This window comes from Daphnia pulicaria, chromosome 4 (assembly GCF_021234035.1).
Source record: "Daphnia pulicaria isolate SC F1-1A chromosome 4, SC_F0-13Bv2, whole genome shotgun sequence".
NCBI classification, from domain to species: domain Eukaryota; kingdom Metazoa; phylum Arthropoda; class Branchiopoda; order Diplostraca; family Daphniidae; genus Daphnia; species Daphnia pulicaria.
In genome coordinates, this window is record NC_060916.1 from 3,384,719 (window position 1) to 3,407,976 (window position 23,258).

General features: G+C 39.8%; 3 protein-coding genes across 4 annotated transcripts; 2 read left to right on the forward strand and 1 right to left on the reverse strand.

Moving 5' to 3' along the window:
- The first annotated feature begins 112 nt into the window (after positions 1-112).
- Positions 113-2,079, forward strand: LOC124335908. Of its 2 annotated transcripts, none has more exons than XM_046789399.1 (2): positions 113-1,959; positions 2,020-2,079. In XM_046789399.1, the coding sequence occupies exon 1, from the start codon at positions 148-150 to the stop codon at positions 1,699-1,701; it is 1,554 nt and encodes a 517-aa protein (XP_046645355.1). In that variant the 5' UTR covers positions 113-147; the 3' UTR covers positions 1,702-1,959; positions 2,020-2,079. The 2 variants fall into 2 exon arrangements, with proteins under 2 accessions (XP_046645355.1, XP_046645356.1); XM_046789400.1 differs by having other exon boundaries at positions 2,025-2,077.
- Positions 2,080-4,680: 2,601 nt separating this feature from the next.
- On the reverse strand, positions 4,681-6,593 carry LOC124335910 (trypsin-like). Its single transcript, XM_046789401.1, has 8 exons — positions 6,483-6,593; positions 6,222-6,294; positions 6,057-6,154; positions 5,873-5,958; positions 5,498-5,630; positions 5,248-5,395; positions 5,045-5,175; positions 4,681-4,979 (listed from the first exon to the last, which is right to left on the reverse strand). The coding sequence occupies exons 1-8, from the start codon at positions 6,516-6,518 to the stop codon at positions 4,830-4,832; spliced, it is 855 nt and encodes a 284-aa protein (XP_046645357.1). The 5' UTR covers positions 6,519-6,593; the 3' UTR covers positions 4,681-4,829.
- Positions 6,594-21,445: 14,852 nt separating this feature from the next.
- On the forward strand, positions 21,446-22,738 carry LOC124338501 (adhesive plaque matrix protein-like). The gene is made up of 3 exons (XM_046792579.1): positions 21,446-21,494; positions 21,561-22,070; positions 22,145-22,738. Exons 1-3 carry the CDS (start codon positions 21,489-21,491, stop codon positions 22,598-22,600), a joined length of 972 nt encoding a protein of 323 aa, XP_046648535.1. The 5' UTR covers positions 21,446-21,488; the 3' UTR covers positions 22,601-22,738.
- Positions 22,739-23,258: the final 520 nt, after the last annotated feature.

A 23,258-nucleotide genomic window follows, 5' to 3' on the forward strand; every position in this document is an offset into this window, starting at 1 on the left:
GAGATTCAATCTCTCACCAACGCTAACGAGTGGCGCTTCATTCCCGGGAAAATGAACATAGCAGATGCTGCGACGCGGTCCCTATTGACAGACGGAGAGCCAATCCCACCGAGATGGCTGGAAGGACCATCTTTCATCGCCTTACCAATGGAGCAATGGCCGAAGGATTTGCCTTGGGTGGCAGTAGCAGCAGAGAAAAGAACTGCCCACATCCACCACGCAATTTCTGAGCCCCCTCTTCAAGATTGGACAAAGGTGATCATCGATTCGAAGAACATCTCAACATTCCTGAAGGTGGAAGGAGATGCCAAGGAGATTATTTTAAAGTGCCAAAAGGAAGGATTCCGTGAAGAAATCAGTTTATTGTCAAAGGGCAAGCAAATCTCAAAGAAGTCAAGCCTCATTCAATTAACTCCTTTCTTAGACAAAAATGGAATTCTCCGACTGGGTGGACGGATCCACCGCGCAAAGCTACCATATGAGATTCTACACCCTCCAATTCTGCCCGGAAAGCACCCACTTGCAGAAAAGATAGTGACAGCAGTGCATCAAGAGTCGCATCACGCAGGCACTGACTTTCTCCATGCCAAAATTCGGCAACATTTTTGGATCCTGCAAGGACGAGAGCTGGCAAAGAAGATCCGCTTCAACTGTGCCGTCTGTGTGAAATCGCGTGCCAAACTCGCCACGCAAAAGATGGGTGATTTGCCATCTGCTCGTCTCGATTCTTACACGGCACCATTCACGCACATAGCTCTGGATTATTTCGGACCGATCGAAACGTCAGCTTACAGGAACCGAGTAATCAAACGGTATGGCCTGTTAATCACCTGTCTCGTCACCCGCAATGTTTATGTAGAAATGGTGCAGTCAATGTCAACACCAGATTTTCTCTACGGTCTACGGCGTTTCATCGGAGAATTCACGAAGCCAACTGAAATCTTCTGTGATAACGGGACAAACTTTGTGGGAGCTGAGAAGGAGCTGGCCACAGCATTTCGTGAGTTGCAAAAGGACGAAAAGTTGAAGGAGTTTGCGCGAGAGCGCTCAATCATCTGGAAATTCCAGCCACCTAGTGCTCCGCATTTCGGCGGATCACACGAATCAATGGTCAAATCAACAAAGAGGGCGCTCTACCGGGCGCTGGATACGGAAAAAGCCGGATTGCGCTACCCGACGGACGAAATGCTCAGAACGCTACTGAAGGAAGTGGCGGGCATGCTGAACGGGAGACCTCTGACGCTGGCCAGCAACGACCCAGAAGACTTCAGACCGATCACACCAAAGGATTTCTTGAATCTGCCACCAACGTCGGATCTTCCGGCCGGAGACATCCGTCGCGCTCTGCCCCGCGACCATATTCGTTACGTGAAGAAGATGGCCAATTTATTTTGGGACCTGTGGACCAAGATTTTCCTCCCGACGCTGGTTCCAAGAAGGAAGTGGGTCGCGGAAGAAAGAAATTTTGAAGTTGGAGATTCGATCATGCTATCGGACAACAATTTGCTGCCAAATCAGTGGAAGACGGGCCGAATCATCGAAGTTTATCCCGGTTCCGACGGCTTTGTTCGAGTCGTAAAAGTGAAAACGGACTGCGGAGAATATTTGAGACCAATCCATCGTCTAGTTCTACTGGAACCTTACTCGGCCGTCCTTCCGTCGGCCTCGGGGGAGAATGTTCCAGAGAAAAAGAAGGCTTAATTTAAATGTATATTTTAATTCATGTCCCCATCTTATTTTTATTCTGAAGTATCGATTAATTTAAGTAAGCCGCCAGGTGGGCCACTTGTCGTGCAGTAGAAAACAGCTGATGTCTCAATTAAGTGTCTTGGCCGAAACAGAAAGTCGCCATTGTTCATTTTCATGGCGTGTATAGCCACTGATAACTCGTTTCTTACTGTGCTTTATTGATGGGAATTCTCATCTTGTGACTCCCTATTTCTTATCTGATTCTCTGAGGTAAATTTGTGTATACATTTTTATGTGTTCCATTAGCTAACATTATTCTCGTGTACATAGATTAGGCTGGATTAGGCCCTAGATTTGATTTCGTGTCATTTGTGTCTACGATTGCCTTATTAACCGACTCCTAATTGTGGATGCTAGGTGAGAGCTAGGTTTTATTTCAATTGTAGTCTGTGTTTGCTAATTCTGTCTTAATTTAGGCAATTTGTGCTCTGTCCAATTTATTGACGAATAAACCCGTGATTATCTGAGAAGCAATCGATAGGCCTACGCCTCCCTCTTTGACCGTCTCACTCTCTCGCTGAAACATGCTGCGTTGCCAAATAAAACGGCTAAAGAAAACAGATTCGAAAGAGCCCTAAACTGCCCTATAGGGCTCTTTGGGATCTCCTTTATTTAGCCGATTTATCTGGCAACGCAGCATGGCTCTAGACTTATTTGAGGGAAGAACGGGGAGAAGAGGGAGAATGGGACGAGTGGGAGGAGGGAGGGCGTACGAAAAAAACGGGGACCCACGTTTCCTCTTCTCCCCCATTCGTCCCATTCTCCCTCTTCTCCCCGTTCTTCCCTCAAATAAGTCTAGAGCCATGCTGCGTTGCCTTACCCGACTGGTGCACTACAGCAATGTTTTCTAGCAGCGGGATAAAGTTATTAAGATAGGAAGGAACTTGAAAGTGAGGAAAATACAATCGGATATCCTGCTTAATATTTTCCCTCCTATTTAAAATTTTGCAAACTATCTGAGGAGTCTACAAGAAAAAACTTCTGCCTCATGAGCGGAAGCTCAAGCTTGCGGTGCCACCCATCGGTCAAGATATACAGTTTTTTAAAATGATCAAACATTCTCCTTTGGAGACTTTTTTGTGTATTTTTTTATTAACCATTGTTATGAAGTCTTAAGTTCAGATTTGTCTAACATTAATTCCATGTTTAACTCTGGTCCCTGAGAGATTTTCAACTTGATTGAAAATATTGAAGGCTTTTAGCGGCATAAATGGGCGGGGAGGAACACAGGGCCAAAAACTATTATTTAAACCCAAGGGAATCAATGGCTCTCTGTGATTGGCTGAATACCAGTTTACAGATTGTGGAACAGGTGTGGCTCACATGTATTGACGTGAGCCCTTGGGGTTAACTTTATTCGATTCCTTAGACGTTTGTCCAACTAACGCGCAAAAGTTTATAACGATAAGACAAGTTGTTAATTAGTTACGAATTGTTGTACGTGCAAAAGGGGCGGGAAAAAACGTTTTTTATAACTGCGACTCATATTCCAAGTTTGTTTGTTGTTGCGTGAATTCCTTCCGATTCCCCATCAAATTCTTCAAATAATGTGCTAGATTTTATCTCAACATCTGATTTGGTTTATTTTACAAGAATATTTATATGTGTGAAATGGGAGGAGTTTCATTGACAGAGTGTGATACGGACTATTTCGTGATCTGGCAATGCAGGATATTACATCACAAAAAAGGAACAGGACAATTACGCCTGCTAGTTTCGCAGTACCTACGAATCATTTAGTCGATGTATAGATAATATTTCCTCGTGCCTATTGACCCCCGGATTTCGGGGGCCAATAGCCAAAATAGCTATTAGCCCCAGCCGCCAGGATCCAGGTAAAAGGCCGCGCCTCGCAGCAGTCTTTTGTTTCTGATGTCGCTGGCTGTCCAGCTATTTTAAATTAAGCAAAACTTCGCCTTTTTTTTATTTATGACGTTTTCGTTGTTCGATGGAAGACGTAACAGGTCGGTATATTCAGCGCCATTCCAAGAAAACGTTGCAGCCAAAGTGGACACCATTTTACAGTGCAGAGACATGGCGTGTGAATTCCGTTATTGCTAATTCGATTTAAAAGACATGCATCCACTTGGTCTGTGGTTGTGAACAAATAATGTGCGGAGATGAATATAAGTTTATAGCTGATTAGCTGTTGAGTATAACTTCGATATCGAATTAACAACAATTCAATGGATATCACACGCAATGTCTGTGCACTGTAAAATGGTGTCGCTTTAGTTGCAACGTTTTCTGTGGATGAGCCTGCATACCGAACTTACATCGAACAAGGTAAATGTCATTAAATTTCTCATTATTATTATTAAATTATAAATCAAAACAAGATTTGACTTTAATTTTAAAAAGCTTGACAGTCAGCGACAACAGAAACAAAAGACTGCTTTGATGCTGAATCCTTTCCCCGAGTCCCCCCGGCGGCAGCAATAGCTATTTTGGTTATTGGCCCCCCGGACCAATAGATTTTTCCTATTTCTTATCGCTATTATGGAAAAATCAATAGACGAGGAGTTTTCCCCAATTGCTAAGAAAACCAAAACAACAAGCGCCAAGATCTCAACATTTTTAATACGAATTACTCTCACAAGAATAAAATCTCGAAGGCCGACACGCAGTGGCATTTTTTAATTAAGTGTTGGAAAAAAAAACCACCGTTGTCAGTTGCATTCTACTAATTGAAAAAAAAACCTAAACCGCTAACGTGCAAAGCCATGAGCGGAGAGCTTATAAGCCTAGCGCCATTGGAATACACGAAAAACGAGGGTGTGTTCTTAATTCGTTGGTGGTTGCTATAGGAATAAAATGTCAACAAAAAACTTGTGTTGAAGTCTTCGAATTTTCAATTAATTTAAATTGCTGATTAGTTTTGCTGTGTCAGCTAACTACCTGTGTCGTTATGTACAAAATAAATCCAAAGAATTTTAGTATTGCTGATCTATATTTTTAGTACTCATTAATCAATAATATAATGTGATATTGAATGCTGTAGTTTTTATTAAAGATTGAATTGGTCGTTTCCGTTCAGCCTTCAATGTTGGTATATTCGGATGATTTCATCTAAAAGATTACTACATTGAGGCAGAGGTGGAAGAAATCCAGCTAAGGTATTGGGTGACTCGGGTGTAAACACCAGCAAAATTCGGCAGAGCACAACCCCTTCCGAATGAGGTGATGCCAACTTGAACACCTCCAACCATCATTGGACCACCACTGTCACCCTATTTCAGATAACAAGGCGGAAATTATTAATTTTTGAAATTCAAAAAGATTTTAAATCCCTTACCTGACATGTATCCTTACCCGGGGCGGCAGCACAGATCATGTTATCGGTAAGTGTACTGTATTGCAACTTACATGCAGCATTATCTAAAACTGTGACAGTTGCCTTGAGCAGCGTCTGAGAGATGCTACCCCCTTAAAACCCACGTTTTGAGCAACATAAAAAAAATTATTTCAAACTTTAAATATTAAATATAAGACACATACCTGATGATGTAGTGCCCCATCCGGAAATGAGAGCCGATTGCCTTGCGTAAGTGCTGGCTGGGGAGCATGATGTTGCAACAGCTGGTAGAGTAGCAAGCTTGACGTTTGTAATAGGGGAGTTTAACTTCATAAGGGCGATATCGTTATCCTTTTAGTAAAGAAATTCACATGTCTTTTTATCTTTTTGTTAAATTTTTTTTTATTATACTATATTAATTTATTAATTAGATCCTTGTTGAAAAACGCTTACGTTAGTTCTGGGGACGTAAGAAGGGTGAATGACGAATTTCGTTACTCCTCTACTAACAGAACCAGTGGTAGCGCCGTTCAATGCAAGTGTGTTAACTCTTACAGTAAATGTACTCACAGACGTTTGAGTTTTTCTGCATTCATATGAAAAAATGTAAAACATTTTGCATTTTTAACTCCCATTCACTTCTAACGCGACCAACGTTATTTTATTAATTATTTAAAACCAATAATAGGTATACATTGAAAGTTTAAATTTGGAGAAATTCGACTTCAATTACACAAAGCAAAGAACAACGTTTCGTTGTTTACCCACTCAGTTTTATGATCTAAATATTAATTTTAGTGGATGCAATCAACTCAAAAAAATATTTACCCGGATAAGCAATGAGCTGCTGTCAAAATAATGGAGGGGGCAATCAAGGTTCCACCGCATAAGCTATTTCCGAGAATCAAAGCAGCCTAATAGTAATATTGTTACAATTAATTAATTTTGATATCAACGAACAATATCCCAAAAAGTAATCTGGTTAAAGGTTATATAGATAGGGTATTGTTACCTGGTAAGGAATTTCTCCTGCGGCAGCTGCGGTTCCGCCAACAATCTGATCATTATCACCTTCATCTCCTTCTCTCAAACTTTGCCAGTCAATTCCAACTGTTGGCAAGAGGTCGGAAATAGTAAATTTAATATAATTTAAAAAATTGGGTTTATGTATTCGTACCATTATTGGAATTTTCAATTTCAGGAAGAGCATGTGAAAACACGCATTCGACCAGAAAAAATAGCCCAAGAGTCTAATTTAAAAGATATACATAATTTATGTTATGCAAAATTTGAACACGAGAAAAGAATAAATGGTAGAACATCCATTATCTACTATCTTTCTTTTTCATTTGTTAGAAAGCAAGAATAATAATTTAGAATTAAATTTCAACTATTGGAATCACGTGTAAAACAAAATGTTGAAGTAAAATATAAATACCAAATAAGCGATTCGCATCATGGAGTTAGAGTGCATGGTAACGCTAAAATGAACAATAATGACCAAATGAAGATTTCTTGGGCTTTTAAACCTGTTCGTCAACAGGACCTTTTTTCATTTCCCCATGGTTAGGTGGGAATGAACCAGTCGGTTGTCTCCACCCATATAGCAACAGCTGGTTCAGATAAAACATTTGAACAGTAATTATTTTAGAACATCCAATGCTGACTCCATCATTTTGGCCAATCAGTGTAAAAGGCGTTAGCAAGCCCAGCATATTTTGTTACCAGCTAAAAACATATTGTAACAAGTGTAATCGCATCCCGTGTCAACAGTTCCCACTTGTATTGGTTTCACAATAATAATTAATCCTGTGTAAATGTTCTGTGCAAATATTGCAACCAGAACAGTGCTTTATTCAGGTAGGAGATGTGTGGTAAAGAGAAATGCAGAAACATAGAAGTAATAACGATAACGCGATGCGCCATGTAAACAAAAAGAAACATGAACCCGATTTGAACAATATTAGGAACTAGGGTGTGTATATATGCCATACATCTGGTGACAAGCTGTTGGGAGTGTTCTCTCCTGTTTCTATGTCTCAATGTATTTGTCTTGTCACAGAAATAATCACCACAATTTCCAAGTATATGAAGTGTATAAAGTAGACAATCTATGTGTGCCAATATGATGAAAAAAGTGTGAAAACTGCGAAAACCAATTATAATGGAATAGTTTAAAAATAAAGTTACGTCATTTTTCAGCAGCAAAGCAGTTGCTCTAATATTATTGATTTGTATTTGCCTTGAGTATATTTCGCGTGAAAATATGTTTCGACCGTTGTTGGGTTGAAGAAGAAAAATGGGGTAGAAAAATACCTTTCGCGTAGCGTATACTCAAGGCAACGCTAAATTTTACCAGTGTTGGGTAAGGGACCTACTGCGCATGTCCATGGACTTGACTTTACAGTATACATTTTCTTATCATAAAATATAAAAATTCCGCATGTCACTTTTGGGGTAATGGGATGGGAAATATGGGAGGGGAGGAGCTCTCCAAGATAGGTCTGATCTCCCTTCCAGCTACTTTGATCCCCGAGGGTCGTATTCATTCTTAGGGATATACAGAAGGTTCTAAATTCCTGTAGGGCCTTCAGCCTCTTTTACTTAGTTTGAGTTTACTCTTGAAATAATTAATCCCGTTGGGTTTTGTTTATTGGCTGGCTCGTCAATCTTATAGAGTGGTTCGTGGTTGCCATCTTGGCACGGTACTTGCCCGTTTTAGTGCAGCCACATATGGAAAGCAATGACATCATCCATAAGAAAAGATTACAAAGGACCGCGAACCACTCTAAAGGGCTCTTCGGGATCTGTTTTATTTATCCAATTCATCTGGCAACGCAACAAGTTTTTTGCAACGCCACAACACCAAAGCATTCGTTTGGATTTTTACTCAAGCAAGGGAAAGAAGAAGTAAGAATGGAAAGACAAGGGAGAGTGAAAAAAAAGGGACCGACCCCTTTCTTTCCCACTCTATTCTTCCCTTCCTTGACTGCTCAATGGAAAGAACCCCAAAATTGTCAATGCTTTGGGATTGTGGTTGCACCAAAGGTTGGATATTGACCATCCAAAATGGCAACCTCGAACCACTCTATATTGACGAAAGGAGATGAAAGGAATAAAAATCACCGAGCTGAAGAAAATTTTAAACAGGTTTAACGATTATAGGCTACGTTCTGTAGTTTGAAATCGGTAGTGTGATTTATTCAACCAACGATACTTCAGTTGCATTGCGTAATTCACATCTTTCTCGGTGAAACAAATGATAGTAGACATGCAATACATGCGAAGTGTTTCGATTTCAATACTTTCCAAGTATGCCACGGTCAAAAAATTCAATGTGAAAATGAAAACTCAGCGTTTAGGGAACGTTCATAAAATACAAAACGGACTTTGGGGACGAGGAATTTCAACAAACGTTACTCTGCATTACGTTAGGGAGAAAAGGGTTTCAAGCTCGTAATGTACAATTTGCCCATCTTTTACGCCATCTATTGTTTTACGAATACAAAACATTTCTTTCTTACAGGATATGTTAATCGATGTCTAAAACACCATTTCAAGTCCATTGAATCAATGAATTCATAATACAAATGATGAAGGAATAGTTTTAGAAAAGAGGGTTCTTGGAAACTCTTCCAGGAACTGTGAAACACTACTTCAATGAGTTTGAAGATGCTATATTGATTGTTTCATGAATACAAAACATATCCTATTCTTATAGGATGTGTTAATCGATGTCTAATACACCATTTCAAGTAAATTGATTCAATGAATTCATAATACAAATGATGAAGGAATAGTTTTATAAAAAAAGGTTTCATGGAAACTCTTCCAGGAACTGTGAAACACTACTTCGATGATTTTGAAGATGCTATATTGTTTTTTTTCACGAATACAAAACATTTCTTTCTTACAGTATTTTTTAATAAATGTCTAATACACCATTTCAAGTCAATTGAATCGGCAGTGGCCTAGAGTGGCAGGGAATCTCCAATCTAATCAAAACGCCATTCGATAGAGCTCGTTAAGCCGATTCAAATGGTATATGGGAAAGTTTGTGCAAATGAACGCATCCCAGAGTAAATCAACTTTAAAGTTTTTGGTTTACCGGGCTTCCGTAGCGTCCTTGGCCGCCCCTTTGCGCACCCCTGAGCGCACCCCTCGTCCCTTGAGGGATAACCCCTATTTTATTTCGCGGTACCTGAGAGCCTTTTTTTCAAAAAAATTTTGCCCGCCACCGGACTCGAACTCGGAACATGCTTGTGGAGCAAGCATGATTAGATTGGAGATTCCGTGCCCAGGATGTGTTAATCGATGTCCAATACATCATTTTTTTTTTTAAATGAGGTGTGTATTCGCCGAAGGCGAATGTTACCAATTTATTGTCATAGGCATGGTAAAATACAAGAGTCAAATTATTATGAAGTAGAGATATAATAAGGATAAGAGAGGAGGATGGGAGAAGAGAGAGGGAACCGAGAAGAAAAATTAGGCAGAATATCGAAAGTAGAACTGGAATTCTGGAAAGAGTGGAGCGGAGCGGCACGCGATATTATTAGGCAAGGGAGAGCATTCCAGCTGAAAAACTGAGTAAAAAAGACTAAAAAGATTTAAAAGACGCCGCTGCCGACTCCCCAGATGGTCCGGAGCGACGAGATGCTGATTTGGATGTCACCAGCACCGCGAAGCAACGGACGACTCTTACGACCATGGTCCGGTTAAGGCGCCCGCTAGAGCCTGAGGGAGATAGCAGGGTTGAAAGCGCCAGAAATTAGGGCACGAGGGACTCATGCGAAGCAAAAAGAGCGGCCAAAATGCAACTAAGAGAACAGAATAAAATAAAAATTGATGTGAAGGACTGAGTAAAAAGACTGCCGCTGTCGACCCTACAGATGGTCCGGAGCGACGAGATGCAGATTTGGATGTCACCAGCACCGCGAAGCAACGGACGACTCTTACGGCCATGGTCCTGTTAAGGCGCCGGCTAGAGCCAGAGGGTGACATCAGGGTCGAATACGCCAGAAATTAGAAACAAAAGGAGCGGCCAAAAACGCAACTAAGAGAACAGAATAAAATATAAAAGATGGGAAAGGTTATGGCGGTTATAGTCTTTTGATGGAACATACGAATTTGACAAACGCAGACCATAGAGTTTTCGATTGGGAGAAGGCGTCTAATGGGACTGGCCAAGAAAGCTTTAGCTCAGCCGCAGAATCAATAAGGCGTACACGGTGTGCGACGTGACTTACACAGACAAATAAAATGTGCGCTGCGTCTACCACTTCCCCTGACAGGCAGGGGCAGAGCGGTGACGGGGACCTTTTGATTTTAAAAAGAAAATAGTTTAGACCGCAGTGGCCCGAGAGAAAGCTGCAGAGAAAGAAAGGTAATTTAGAAAGAAGACAAAATCGAGGCGTATTCCACTGAGGGAAAGAACAAGCGGGTCTGTATTTGCATTTTGCCAGGCTGCATTCCAAAGGGAAAGCATTTCTGACCGCAACACTCTTTTCCTGTGCAGACCAAGGGGTATGCCTGCTGGAGCATCAGGCGCCAGAATTTTGGCAGAGATACTGCCAGAAACTTGTAACGACGAGGGTGGCAGAAGAGCAGCTAGGGTAGAGATGGATCTCTTTAGAACCGTTTCGATGATTTGAGGTGCAGAGGGAGGATGTTGGCGAGAATGAGGGCCGCGTCAGTAGACGTGGATTTGAACAGTCGGCCAATGGTCAACGCAAAAGGGCGTTGGGCGGATTTCAGGACTGCAATTACACGTTTCCTGCGGATGGCCGAAGCCCAAACAGAGCAGTTGTATAGTATAGTATAGTATAGTCACGGTTGTTTTATATAGAAGAGAAATTGAATTGCGCGAGAGGCCCAACAGCTGACAGCATTTTAGAATGAGGAACAAAAGTTTTTTTACCGCAGCGCATTTGTTAGATATGTGGGTGTTCCAGCTGAGTTTGTCATCGATGGTTAGACCAAGGTACAGGCATGAGTGGGAACGAGCAACACATACGTTGTCAACCTTCAAGGGCAAAGACGGCAGGGTTCGTTTTGAGGAGAAGACCATGAAGAAGGATTTTAAGCCGTTGAAAGTTAGTTTGACCGAACGACCCCATGCTACAGCGGAATCGCACATTGCTTGAAGGTTGGCAAGAGCAGTATCAAAGTTTTTGTCCATAGCACAGAGAACAATGTCATCTGCATACGCCAAAATAAAGAAGGGAAAGAGGAAACTAAGGCTTAGCAGATCCTCTATAAGAATATTCCAAAGAAATGGCGAGAGGACACTGCCTTGTGGACAACCAAGCTCAGTGTTGGCATTAAGGAGGTCGAAACATTTTTCAAAATGCTTGAGCGAGAGCTGAGGAAGTCTCCCAGAATTGTTACTAGGAACTGGGGGCAGCCTCTTTTAATTAGGCTGTTCAGAATGGCTGGGTGCCAGGTCGCGTCAAAAGCTGACTGAATGTTTAAAAAAGCACAACAAGTGACCATCTTCTTTTTTTTATTGCCTTCGATTAACTTAATGAGAGAGCGGGAGGCCGTTTCTGTGGATAGACCTGCCCTGAAACCATGCTGACTGGGGCTGAACCAAGAGTGCGTAGCAGCAAAAGCCTTGAGTTTAGCAAGAATGATTTTCTCAAACAGTTTAGAGAGGCTGTTGATTATACTGATTGGTCTGAAACAGTTAGGGTGAAGGTAATTCGGTTTATTGTTTTTTTTTTTAAGGATGACGATAGAGGCGGTTTTCCAGCAATTAGGAAAGTATCCGAGGTTAAAGCAAACCGAGAAGAGGGCCACTAAATGGGATTTGATTAAATCGAAGGAATGGCTTAGCCAGATGGACGAGATTCCATCCGAGCCGGCGGACTTAGAGAGACGCACACTATCGAAGGCCTGCTTAACTTCGGAAGGGAGGACAAGATATTCCGTAGAGGAGAGAGGTGCTTCGCAAAAGGTAGTTGAGGAGAGCAGAGCGGATTTGTGAAATGAGTCATCTGGAGGGTTAGTCGGGAAGAAGTGTGAGCTGAAGGCAGAAAGGATGTCCTTTGGGTCGGAATAATGGAAACTCCGTCAATTAGTAGTTCTGAAGGATGATTGTTTACTGGGGTGGATAACGTCAACTTTTTTAACTCTCCAAAAATATCTCCGTTTAGGTTATTGGAGCAGAAGGATTTCCAGCTTTATTTTTTCCCTGCTCTGAGGGTCCTTTGGTATTCGGCTTTGAGGTGACTGTACGCGTCTCTATTCCCTTGAGAGGGAGACTCACGACTGAGTTTGTAGGCGACTTTCAGCTTTTTACGCAGGGACCACATATTATCGGACCACCAAGGCATCCTAGCAGGGGCTCGGGAGGAATGGAATGGGAGTTTACTTTTCAGAGCAGCCGACTTGATAAGAGTCGGTCAAATTTGCAATGAATGCTTCGATATCCTGAGGAGAAGTAAACGTCTGTATAGTACTGGGGCTGACCATGGTACCGAGGGAGGCTTCAAGGTTTGAGAAAAAAAGAGGCATGTTGCAGTTGGGAGGAGACGGAAGTCGGACCTCAGTGCGTGCAGGCGGGGCAAGACGACAACCAAAGGGCACACGGAAAGAGATAAAAGGGTGGTCCGAAAGAGACGAATAGGCCGGGTATTGCCAACAATTGAGGGAGACGGAGTCCCCAGCCAGAGTGACGTCAACAAAGGACGTGTTAGACGGCTTGTGTGAGAGTAGTTTAAGATTCTCATCTGAAACAGAGAGAGCGTTATTTAGGAAGCAGAGCTCTAGGTCAGCGCCGATGTGGTCAGAGCGAACGCTGTTCCAGGCCTGACTTTTGGCGTTGCAATCAATGCCGAAAAGGCGTGTTTTTTTACGGTCGGCGGAATAGAATTAAAAATTGACTCGAGGTGTAAAGGAATCGATACCAGAGACGGTCTGCAGTAAATAGAAAAACAGAAAAGATCGTTGGACAGCTTGATGCCACAACAATTATTTGATAGACCAAAATTGCAGAGCGAAGCGTTAAGAGAACTTTTGGCAATAATCAGGGCGCCGAAAGCATGCTCGGAAGATATATTGTGGAAAGAAGAGTAGCCAAGAGGAACGAATTTAGGCTCAAACGAAGAAGACAGGGGGGACATAGCTGCATACGGCTCCTGAATTAAAATCACATCAATGTCAAGATCCAGTATCAATTGCGAGAGATTAAGCGCAGCGCAGCGCGAGTGCCTTAGATTGATCTGAAAGCACTTGAGTGGGGCAGACGCTTTACTGATGTTTTGATGGGCGACTGGCATGTTCACTCGGTGGAAATGTAGGCGAGGTATTGAGCTAGGCTTTGGCTAGAGCAGGACAAGCGATAGAGCCAACTTGGTGGTTTTGCTGACAATTAGCACATTTGAAGTCTTTAGAGGATGATGTACAGGAATGAGTCGCATGGTTCTGTGAGCATTGACATTAAAGTCTTTTCAGATTTGACACAGACTGCTTCTTCTTCCAATTTGGCAAAAAAGGATTTGAATTTGAGCGTTTGCTCTGCTGAGGTTAGATCAAGGAATGAATCAACATCCATTCCGAAAGCTTTGTCGAATTCGAAGGGGAAGTTGTCATCATTATCATCTTTCTGCTGTTTGGGCAAATTAGTATCTTGGAGGGAAAACAGGGCTGCAGAGCTATCTCTCTTAGTCGCGGACATTTTCATTTTGGACAACATTGAGGCTCTACAATCCACGCAATATTTGTATCTAGAGTCTATCGGTAGTTTAAGCTTTGCAGGAGGTAGATTGACTATGAGACGGGGTGGTGTTATTGAATGCTAGGGAAGTAGGACCCCAGGCGGAGGCATCTCCGCCTGGATCATCATCAATCTTCTCCCATCAATCTTAGGGAAGTGGTGAAAGTTAGTGGCTAGCAATTAAGATCAGGGCCCCTATAAAAAGGGAATCAAAAAGCGAGAAAGAAGAGAAAGAAAGAGATGTATGATCCTCTTCGACACTGGGAGGGACAGGCAAGACGAGTACGGCGTCGAAGAGATTACAACTATCCCCAGTTCCCTCACCCCTCAAACCAAGCGTGAGCAGAGTGACCAGTACTCAATCCCCCCAAGGTCTCCACCAGAAGGTTTCCGGCGCTTCCTCAGAAGCCCACGACACGAGAACGGATTGAGAAGCTGGCCTTGCCACTCGCTCAGGGAGGAGGAGCAAGATCACCGGAGATCCTAGCTCTTTAGAACAATAAACTAGGGGACCAAGCCTTCTCCAGTTATGCTTAGAACCAGACCGGACGGGGTGGAATTTCACCACACACTTCCTGTTTAAAAAAATTTGAAAGTAAGACTTCGCAACTTACGATTGAAACAGGGTTATAACACTGTTTTCCTTTATAACTGATGAACGAGCACAAGAGAGTCTACTAATTAGGAGAGAAACAAAATAACGATTAAGCCAACTGATATAAGTAGAAGGAATAAGAAGAAATAGAAGAAATAAGAAGGCAGCAGAAAGGTGTGATACAAAGAGAGAAGAAAAGAAAAGAAAAACTGAATCCGTCAGGCCACTGACAGATCAGCTGGGAGGGGGGGGGGATTTTATACACAGACAGTAGATCGAAGGAACAAACGAGAAAAAGGTAGGAAAAGAAGTTGAGAACTATAGAAAAAAGATAATCTGCAGAGTCCAGATTCGCTCGCAAACGAGATAAATCCAAGACTACTGTTGAAAACAAACCAGAAAAAGCACAAATATCCAAAAAAATCGAGAGCAAAGAATCACAACACGCCGAGGCTGTAGCAGACGACGCCGTGTCAAGTGTATTGATTCAATAAATTCATAAAGCAATTCATGAAGAAGTAGTTTTAGAAAAATGGTTCATAGAAAATCTTCCAGGATAAACTACGAAAAAACACTTTTATGAGATTGAAGTTGCTATAATATTTATTTGACTTCTTAAAACCATTTCTTTATTACAGGATGTGTTAATCGATGTCCAATACACCATTTCAAGTGTATTGAATCAATAAATTCATAAAGCAATTCATTAAGAAATAATTTTAGAAAAATGGTTTATAGAAAATCTCCTAGGAACTGCGACACTTTTATGAGATTTAAGTTGCTATAATAAATTTTTCAGTTACTGGAACTATTTCTTTATTACTGGATGTGTTAATCAATGTCCAATACACCATTTCAAGTGTATTGAATCAATAAATTCATAAAGCAATTCATGAAGAAATAGTTTTAGAAAAATGGTTCATTGCAAATCTTCCAGGAACTGCGAAAAAAACTTTTATGAGATTAAAGTTGCTATAATATTTATTTCACCTGTTAAAACCATTTCTTTATTACAGGATGTGTTAATCGATGTCCAATACACCATTTCAAGTGTATTCGATTAATATATCCTGTAAGAAAGAAATGTTTTGTATTCGTGAAACAATTAATACAGCATCTTCATTTTCATTCATGTGTTACACAATTCCTGGAAAAGTTTCCATGAATGGTTTTTTTCTAAAAATATTCCTTTTTCATTTGTATTATTAATTCATTGATTTAACGGACTTGAAATGGTGTATTAGACATCGATTAACATATCCTGTAAGAAAAAAATGTTTTGTATTCGTAAAACAATCAATATAGTATGTTTCACAGTTCCTTGAAGAGTTTATATGCGCCCTTTTGTCTAAAACTATTCCTTCATCATTTGTATTATGAATTCATTGATTCAATGGACTTGAAATGGTGTATTAGACATCGATTTACATATCTTGTAACAAATAAATGTCTTGTATTCGTAAAATAATCAATATAGCATCTTCAAACTCATTGAAGTAGTGTTTCACAGTTTCCAAAATAGTTTCAATGAACTCTTTTTTCTTAAACTATTCCTTCATCATTTGTATTATGAATTCATTGATTCAATGGACTTGAAATGGTATATTAGACATCAATTAACATATCCTGTAAGAAAGAAATGTCTTGCATTCATGAAATAATCAAAATAGTATCTTCAAACTCATTGAAGAAGTGTTTCACAGTTCCTGAAAAAGTTTTCATGAACTTTTTTTTCTAAAACTATTCCTTCATCATTTGTATTATGAATTCATTGATTCAAAATTGATACAAAACATTTCTTTCTTACAGGATGTCTTAATCAATCTCTTATACACTCTTTCAAGTTCATCGAATCAATGAATTCATAATACAAATCATGAGGGAAAACCTTTAGAAAAAAGGGGTCATAGCAGAAGAAAAAAGGGTTCATACAAACTCTTCCAGGAACTGTTAAACACCACTTCAATGAGTTTGAAGTTCCTATATTGAATTTTTCACTAATACAAAAGTTTTTTTCTTACAGGATGTATTAATCGATGTCAAATTTACCATTTCAAGTCCATTGAATAAATGAATTCATCATACATATCATGAAGGAATTTTGCTAGAAAAAAGGGTTCATAGAAACTCTTCCAGGAACTGTTAAACACCACTTCCATTATTTTGAGGTTGCTATATTGAATGTTAAACTAATACAAAACGTTTTTTCTTACAGGATGTGTTAATCGACGTCTAATACATTCTTCCAAGTCCATTAAATCAGTTAATTCATAATACAAATCATAGGGGGAAAAGTTTAAGAAAAAAGGTGCATAGAAATTCTTCCAGGAACTGTAAATTACCTTTTTGAATATTTTAAATAATTTTTAAAAATTTCTTTGTATGCGACAGTAGAACCCCAATTCTCGAAAATAGAACTCCAATAAATTTATTACTTTCATGTCCGAAAATAGAAATCCAATCAGTTTTTTAAATTATTTGCATGTCAAACAGTAGAACTCCATTGAATTTTAAATATTTCAAAAGTCCGACAATGAATTTGGTTCGGCTTCGGTTCGGCTGCAGGCTGTCCGAGCTAGCAATAAGGCAATCCGATTTCGATCCAAGATCAATCTTGCTCAACCCCAAGGCTAAGGCCAGGGATAGGGGACCCAAAATTGGTTTGAGAAAGGGTGAAAAACCGAAAATCGGTTCGTCTTTCAACAATTATTGTGAATTAATTATTATATATACTTTTTTTTAAATAATAACAATTTAAGATGAAAGATACTTAGTTGGTTAAAACAATCGGCAATAAAATGCAAGAATAGAGTCCTTTTATGCTATTTGCATTTCAAAATGCCCAAGATTTAAATGTTAAAATGTACACAGCCGTTTAGTTTTAATTTACAAAGATTTGATCGAGAAAAAAATTCTCTGTAAATTGGTTGTGCTCTCCTTCTAAAAAAACAAGGACGCGAAAAATGAAAATAAATTTTATTTTATTGAGCGGCGCCTTACGGCAAAATGAAAAAAAAAACACAATTTTGAAACGAATATAACTAAAGAACCGTTCAAGGTAATTTTTTTTACTCGATATATCTGAAGATCTACTTTCATCATTTTTTTGCATTTTCTGATTATTCCATGATACTTAACAACACACATGAACTTAATTTAAATGATTTGACTCAACGATAGCTTGTAGAGATAGAAACAAATCTCATTTGGATTTCTATGTTCTTCTCTTCTCATTGGCCAAATTTCTAGAAATATTCTATAAAGAAACCAAATTCTAACAGGATAAAAATCTATATGGTCAACAAGACTTGTAAGTTTTTTTATTTTAATACTTTCCGAGTATGCCATGATGGTTCAAAGCACGATATTATAGGAAAGGTTCACTCTCGGCTATCCCCAAGCAGAGCAAGGGTGTTTAGTAAAGGGTCCCAAGATTCCCCGGCAGGTTCGCTAGGTAAGCAGACTGATCGCCTCTCGGGGTTATAGTAAAGATAGTGGTTTTTCGTTCGTAATCTATAAAATTACTAATCAATGTGTCCAGTAATTGATTTAGTGTAAAGCTTAATTTGATTCCCTATCCTTAAATACCTAATTCATCTAGATTAGGCAATTTTTGATATGTTAAATTCGTGATTGAAATTCACAGTTTTTTTTTAATTTGCGCCTTTCACAACATTGATTTTTTTCATTATATTAAACACGTTCGACTTATTTTCGATTTTTCTATTTTAAAATAATTAAAAATGAATTTGAAGATGTCAATCTTAAATCATCTGTAGTTTAGCCGATAAGCGGAGAAATCTAGATCTAGATCTATAACACAAGATATTCAAATAAATGAAATAGGCAATTGCAAAAGACGCAAATTTAAAAAAAATTATGGTGATAAATGGCTCAGGTAAACACCCCTTCACGCGGTAATCCCCCCTCTTGAACTCCCTATCTGACCGGCTTGGGCTGCGAGTTAGCCACTTAAAATTTGAAACTTCGAACGCGGTTTAGGGGCACTACTGCTCATTTGCTCAACCTAAACCATTCAAAATGATCAGAGTTAAAAGATCTACAACCCTTTACTATTCGATTTTGATTAGAAAAAACTTGTCTAGCTAGGGAAGAGCCGCAAACAAGCAGCAAAAGGCTTTTTCATTCGGAGAAAAATGGAATGTTTGAAGATTTCTATCGAAGATTCACTTTAGCAGATTAGCCTAGTCCATTCATAAATATTCAGTTATAAATATCGGAAAATGTAGGACATTTCGGTCGCTGCACGCATTCTATTATTTTCATACAAGAACTTATGTAATAAATACATCGGAAATAGTAGTCGTACACAGCTTCTTTTCCTAACATTTGAGAAACAACGATGCAACGATGCAATATATAATATTTAATCAATATGCAAAGGCACCTTGCTTCTTCAGAAAAAAACATCGTAGCGACCTGATTTTATGAAAATTGGTTTTTATTTCTTTTTCTTTTTCTTTTTTTTTTTTTTGCCTTGCAGGGTTGACGGTCGCATCCTGGCACCGAAGCAAAAAGTTACAAAACCGGTAACGGATTGTGGTCTGCGGTCATATGCAACACAAGTATACCACTAGGGCTCTTTCTATACCCCAACAGGGGCACACGACCTTGATAAAGCACGGGACACTATATATGATGAGAACTCTCGTGTGGAAATCCGGGGGCTCATCATAGTCGTCATTAGACTTCTACTAAATTGGCCGCGCAGAAAGAAGGACGCGTAAACAGCGAAGTGCTGTTTACGCTTTTTCATTAGACAATCGTTTACCAATTCTTAAACAAATTCATCCGCAACAGTCTTATATAGGGGGGAGAGTGGGGCTAGTTGGCAGATGGGGTAAGTTGGCATTTTGCTAGTTAGACCCCTTAAAGACCAAAACAAATCAAGCCTTTTACACCAAATATGAAAGACAACACCCAGATTGCTCATACAAAATTTCAAAAGTATACGACTTCCCCAACAGGAGTTATAGCAAAAAGAAAAAAAACGGCAAAAAGTTTTTTTTTAGCCTCTCAGCACTTTTCATTTTTCTCATAGTATAAAACTCTAAGAGTGTCAGAAAACCCAAGCAAAAAACAATTAATGTTTGTCTTATTTTTAAAAGAAACCCGACATTTCTACATTAAAAAGTTATTTAGTTATCAATCTATTTGTTCGAAAAGCACCCTGTGGGGTTAGTTGGCAGAAATTTTGAGGGGCATGTTGGCATACAGATTTCTCACGAGATGCTGAGTTGCAAGTTTTCAAAGTTCGACCTAGAAATTTTGGAGCAATGGAGAATCGTCAGCTACCAACTTACCCTAGGGTGGGGCAAGTTGGCAGACTTTTTTTTGCAGTTTTTCTCAATTTCACAATTTCGTGTAAATGAACATTGTAAAAAATACGATCAATTCATAGAGAATTGAAATCTGAATCTGATTCATTCATTCAATTTGCAAAACGTGTGGTCAAAAAATTCAAATAAATTCACAAAAAGTGACCCTGCCAACTAGCCCCCCCTCTCCCCTACCTAATGCGCTCACGACGAACGGAGGTGAAGGGGATATTTCTTCGCGTCGTCCGAACACGAGAAAATTTTTCAACTGGCTTTAACGAGTATAGGTTATCCTGGAGTTTGAAATCGGTAGTGTTATTTATTGACACTTCAGTTGCATTGCGTTATTTGTTTGTAATTCAAAGTGTTCTCGATAATAACAGTCACGATCCAAAACAAATCATTTTGACTTGACAATAAAATTAATTGAAAGAATATGTGGGTTGGGAAAGTGACGCTAACTAAATCGCGACTTTCCCCTGCACTCACCGTCCGCTCCATACACACAATCAAGCGCCGTGCCTGATTCTGTCAGTAGTTATGACCAATATTTGATAAGTTGATCAAAATCAGCGGTACAGGTATGCTCTGCAATAAACAACAGCAGTTGTCGCAAATTATACGCCAGTTGAATTGGTATTACATAATTTCTAATCTTGATTCAGAAATTTATTTAACGACGAAAAATAAATTTTTTGATTTTTACATGTATGTGAAAGTCCAATTATTCGACAGTACGTTCAATACTCCAGTTTTCAGTCGTTCATCATCATAACCATTAGTTTATAAATCTTCGTTAGACCGGCGAAAATACGACATGTGGTAACAATGTTTTTACATGTGTGCTTTGTTTTAAAATTATCGCAAAACGGTATCTTGCGTCACACGACAGATAAAACGCTAGCGATATTTAAAAACTGTTTTCAATAAGAGGACAGCAAGAGACGAACCTTGGAAAATTTTTGGTCATAAATTATGACACAAATAATTTCTTCGAGACCTTCGCATCAGTTTTCCCTTTTTTGCTCCCGTATTGTTCTCTTCGGGTTTTAATTCACAGAACGGTACATGCAGTTACAGTTACAGTTACATTTTACTAACCCCAACAAATCATGACTAAAAATTAAGTAGCAATAATCGACTCATAAGTTTTCATTTCTCAATACGGCACTAATACAAATGGTACAAACGAAAAGTGTTGATCTGCGGCGATTTTGTAGGAGAGCGTCGAATCGTTTTCCTTTTTTCTTTCTTTTTTTTCCCGTGTATTTTGTGGGGACGTATTTAATTAGAAGCGCCGACTGACTGTGAAATGAATCAAATTTGGATGGCCGGTACCGGACGGAGCTTCGTGCCGCGTCGCGCGTGACACAGTAGACGAGCTCACAAAAGAAAGTGAAAAAAGGAACAAACCTGTTGGGTTTTTTTCTTCTATTTTGGGGGTCGCTGTGCAATAGCGGCAAAGTGAGTCTAGACTATGATTGCCACCTGTGTTGCAGCACACCGCATGCGGCGATAATGGGTCGCCGTCACTTTTGAAACGTCAAAGAATCAAAGAAAAAAGCGTGCGGTGTGTAAAGTCAATTGAACAAGGGCGAAAGGGCCCTTTCTCCCCCGCAAAAGTGCGGGGGATCAATCTTATCCATTTAGCGCATCACGCGTGGTGCTATGCTCGTACTATGCACAAACGAAATCGTTGGAGTTACTATAAAAACGAGAGTGAATGTTGGGTTAGAGCATCAGTCCTCTTCAATTGATCGAAAGGAACAAAACCAACTTATTCTGCTAAAAATGAAGGTATATACACTATAATACATTATAAAATAATTCGGAATTTATTATTTTAATATATATGTGTTTTAGTTTATGCTCGTCATAGTTGCAGCTGTCGTGGCCGTCTCGGCCGAAAAACATGGAAATCACCGCACTGTGCCTAGTTATAGGTCGGGAAGCGGGTCTTATGAAAAAAAATACGAAGCGACCACCTATGCCACACCGACTTACAACACCGCAGCATCCTACCAATACCAGGGGACTGAAACAACTTATGAAGACGAGCCCGTCTACACCAAATCCTACTCTCGGCCGTCGTACAAGACAACTCCAGCACCTTACGTTACCGAAAGCGCTTCTTACTACTCAAAATCCTCGTATGAACCGTCAACGTATTCGAGTCCATCCTCAACATACGTGACCAGCAAGCCGAAATCATACGAAGCCACCGAACCTGTGCGATCCTACTCTTCTAAGCCAACCTACTCAGAATCTCCTTATTCTTCCCCGGTATACACAACGACGACCAGCGCTCCTTATACTACAAACCAGCGATATTCCACTCCGGCTTATTACAGCAAGCAAGATTCCTATGATTACGTAAGACTTGTTCTTTCAAAATGGTTTAATTCCACCGATATAGTCTATAACATTGTTTAATATTATATTTGTAGAAGCCGATGCCTTACAAGTTTGCCTGGGGTGTTAAGGACGAAAAGAGCTACAACGACTACTCCCATCAAGAGGAGAGTGACGGCAAAGTTGTAAGCGGATCTTACCGCGTTCTTCTTCCCGACGGCCGCACCCAAATTGTTACCTACAAGGCTGATGAGTACGGATATCAAGCTGTAGTGAAATATGAGGGAGAAGCCAAATACGATGAGTACAAGCCCACCTATAAACCCGCCTACAAGCCGTCGGATGTCAAATACGAAGAAGAATCCAAGTACACTAACAACTACAAACCTGCAGATTACACGAAAGGTCCAGTTAACTACAGCACTGTTAAGAACGCTGAGTACACTAAGAAGACGGCGTACACAGTTCCCGTTTATTCAACTAAACCGTACGAATCTGCAACTGTTTACACCACTCCGTCCTACCCATCCTACCAGTCGACTGCGTACTGAATTCCAAGATGGAAATTGCATACAGCAATCAGCGAATTACTCCACATCATTCTTGCAAATATTAATAATAATTAAGAGAAATAACAATTCCCAAAGCTCCCTTATTTTTTACGATCCGAAAAAATAAACTTTTTGATGATACAGCATATGTAACTAAATTACTACAGTGAACTTTCTAGTCTATATCGCCCGTCTTGGTGGGGATTGCGCATACTTGTACGTATGCAAAGTACCGTACACGTGTGTTATAACTCCCCAATTAAAGGGTACAGAGTATGGCGAATCACTGTTAACACTCCAAGGTCTAGTCGTATAGACGACTAGACTATACTCCAACGACGTTTTTATACACTCCAAGTAGTGTTTCAAAGTAACCGATTATATTATGGATACATTATTGTATAACGATCGGTAGATTGCGTTTATGACATTTCTCAATTGAGAGAAAATAGCAGCATCAGCTATATCATACATAAAATTCTTATGGCTAAAGTAATATTTGAAGTTTAAAACACACGAAAGAGTCGTGAAACAAAAGGTACATTTGATAGGTTGGCAATTAATCTTATTACGACAAAAGATTTTTTCCTTGAAAACCGTGAGATATGCGGCGTTCGTGGAAACTCCGCTTAATCCGCAAATTTTCGTAATTCGTCCT

Bases quoted from the DNA above. Each gene is read 5' to 3' on its own strand.
- LOC124335908 (XM_046789399.1), top strand. From the start codon at position 148: ATGGAGCAATGGCCGAAGGATTTGCCTTGGGTGGCAGTAGCAGCAGAG.
- LOC124335910 (XM_046789401.1), bottom strand. From the start codon at position 6,518: ATGCACTCTAACTCCATGATGCGAATCGCTTATTTG. The intron at 6,155-6,221 runs GTACGAATACAT...TCTTGCCAACAG, and splicing joins AATTGAAAATTCCAATAATG to TTGGAATTGACTGGCAAAGT. The intron at 5,959-6,056 runs GTAACAATACCC...TATTACTATTAG, and splicing joins CAGGAGAAATTCCTTACCAG to GCTGCTTTGATTCTCGGAAA.
- LOC124338501 (XM_046792579.1), top strand. The intron at 22,071-22,144 runs GTAAGACTTGTT...TTATATTTGTAG, and splicing joins AGCAAGATTCCTATGATTAC to AAGCCGATGCCTTACAAGTT.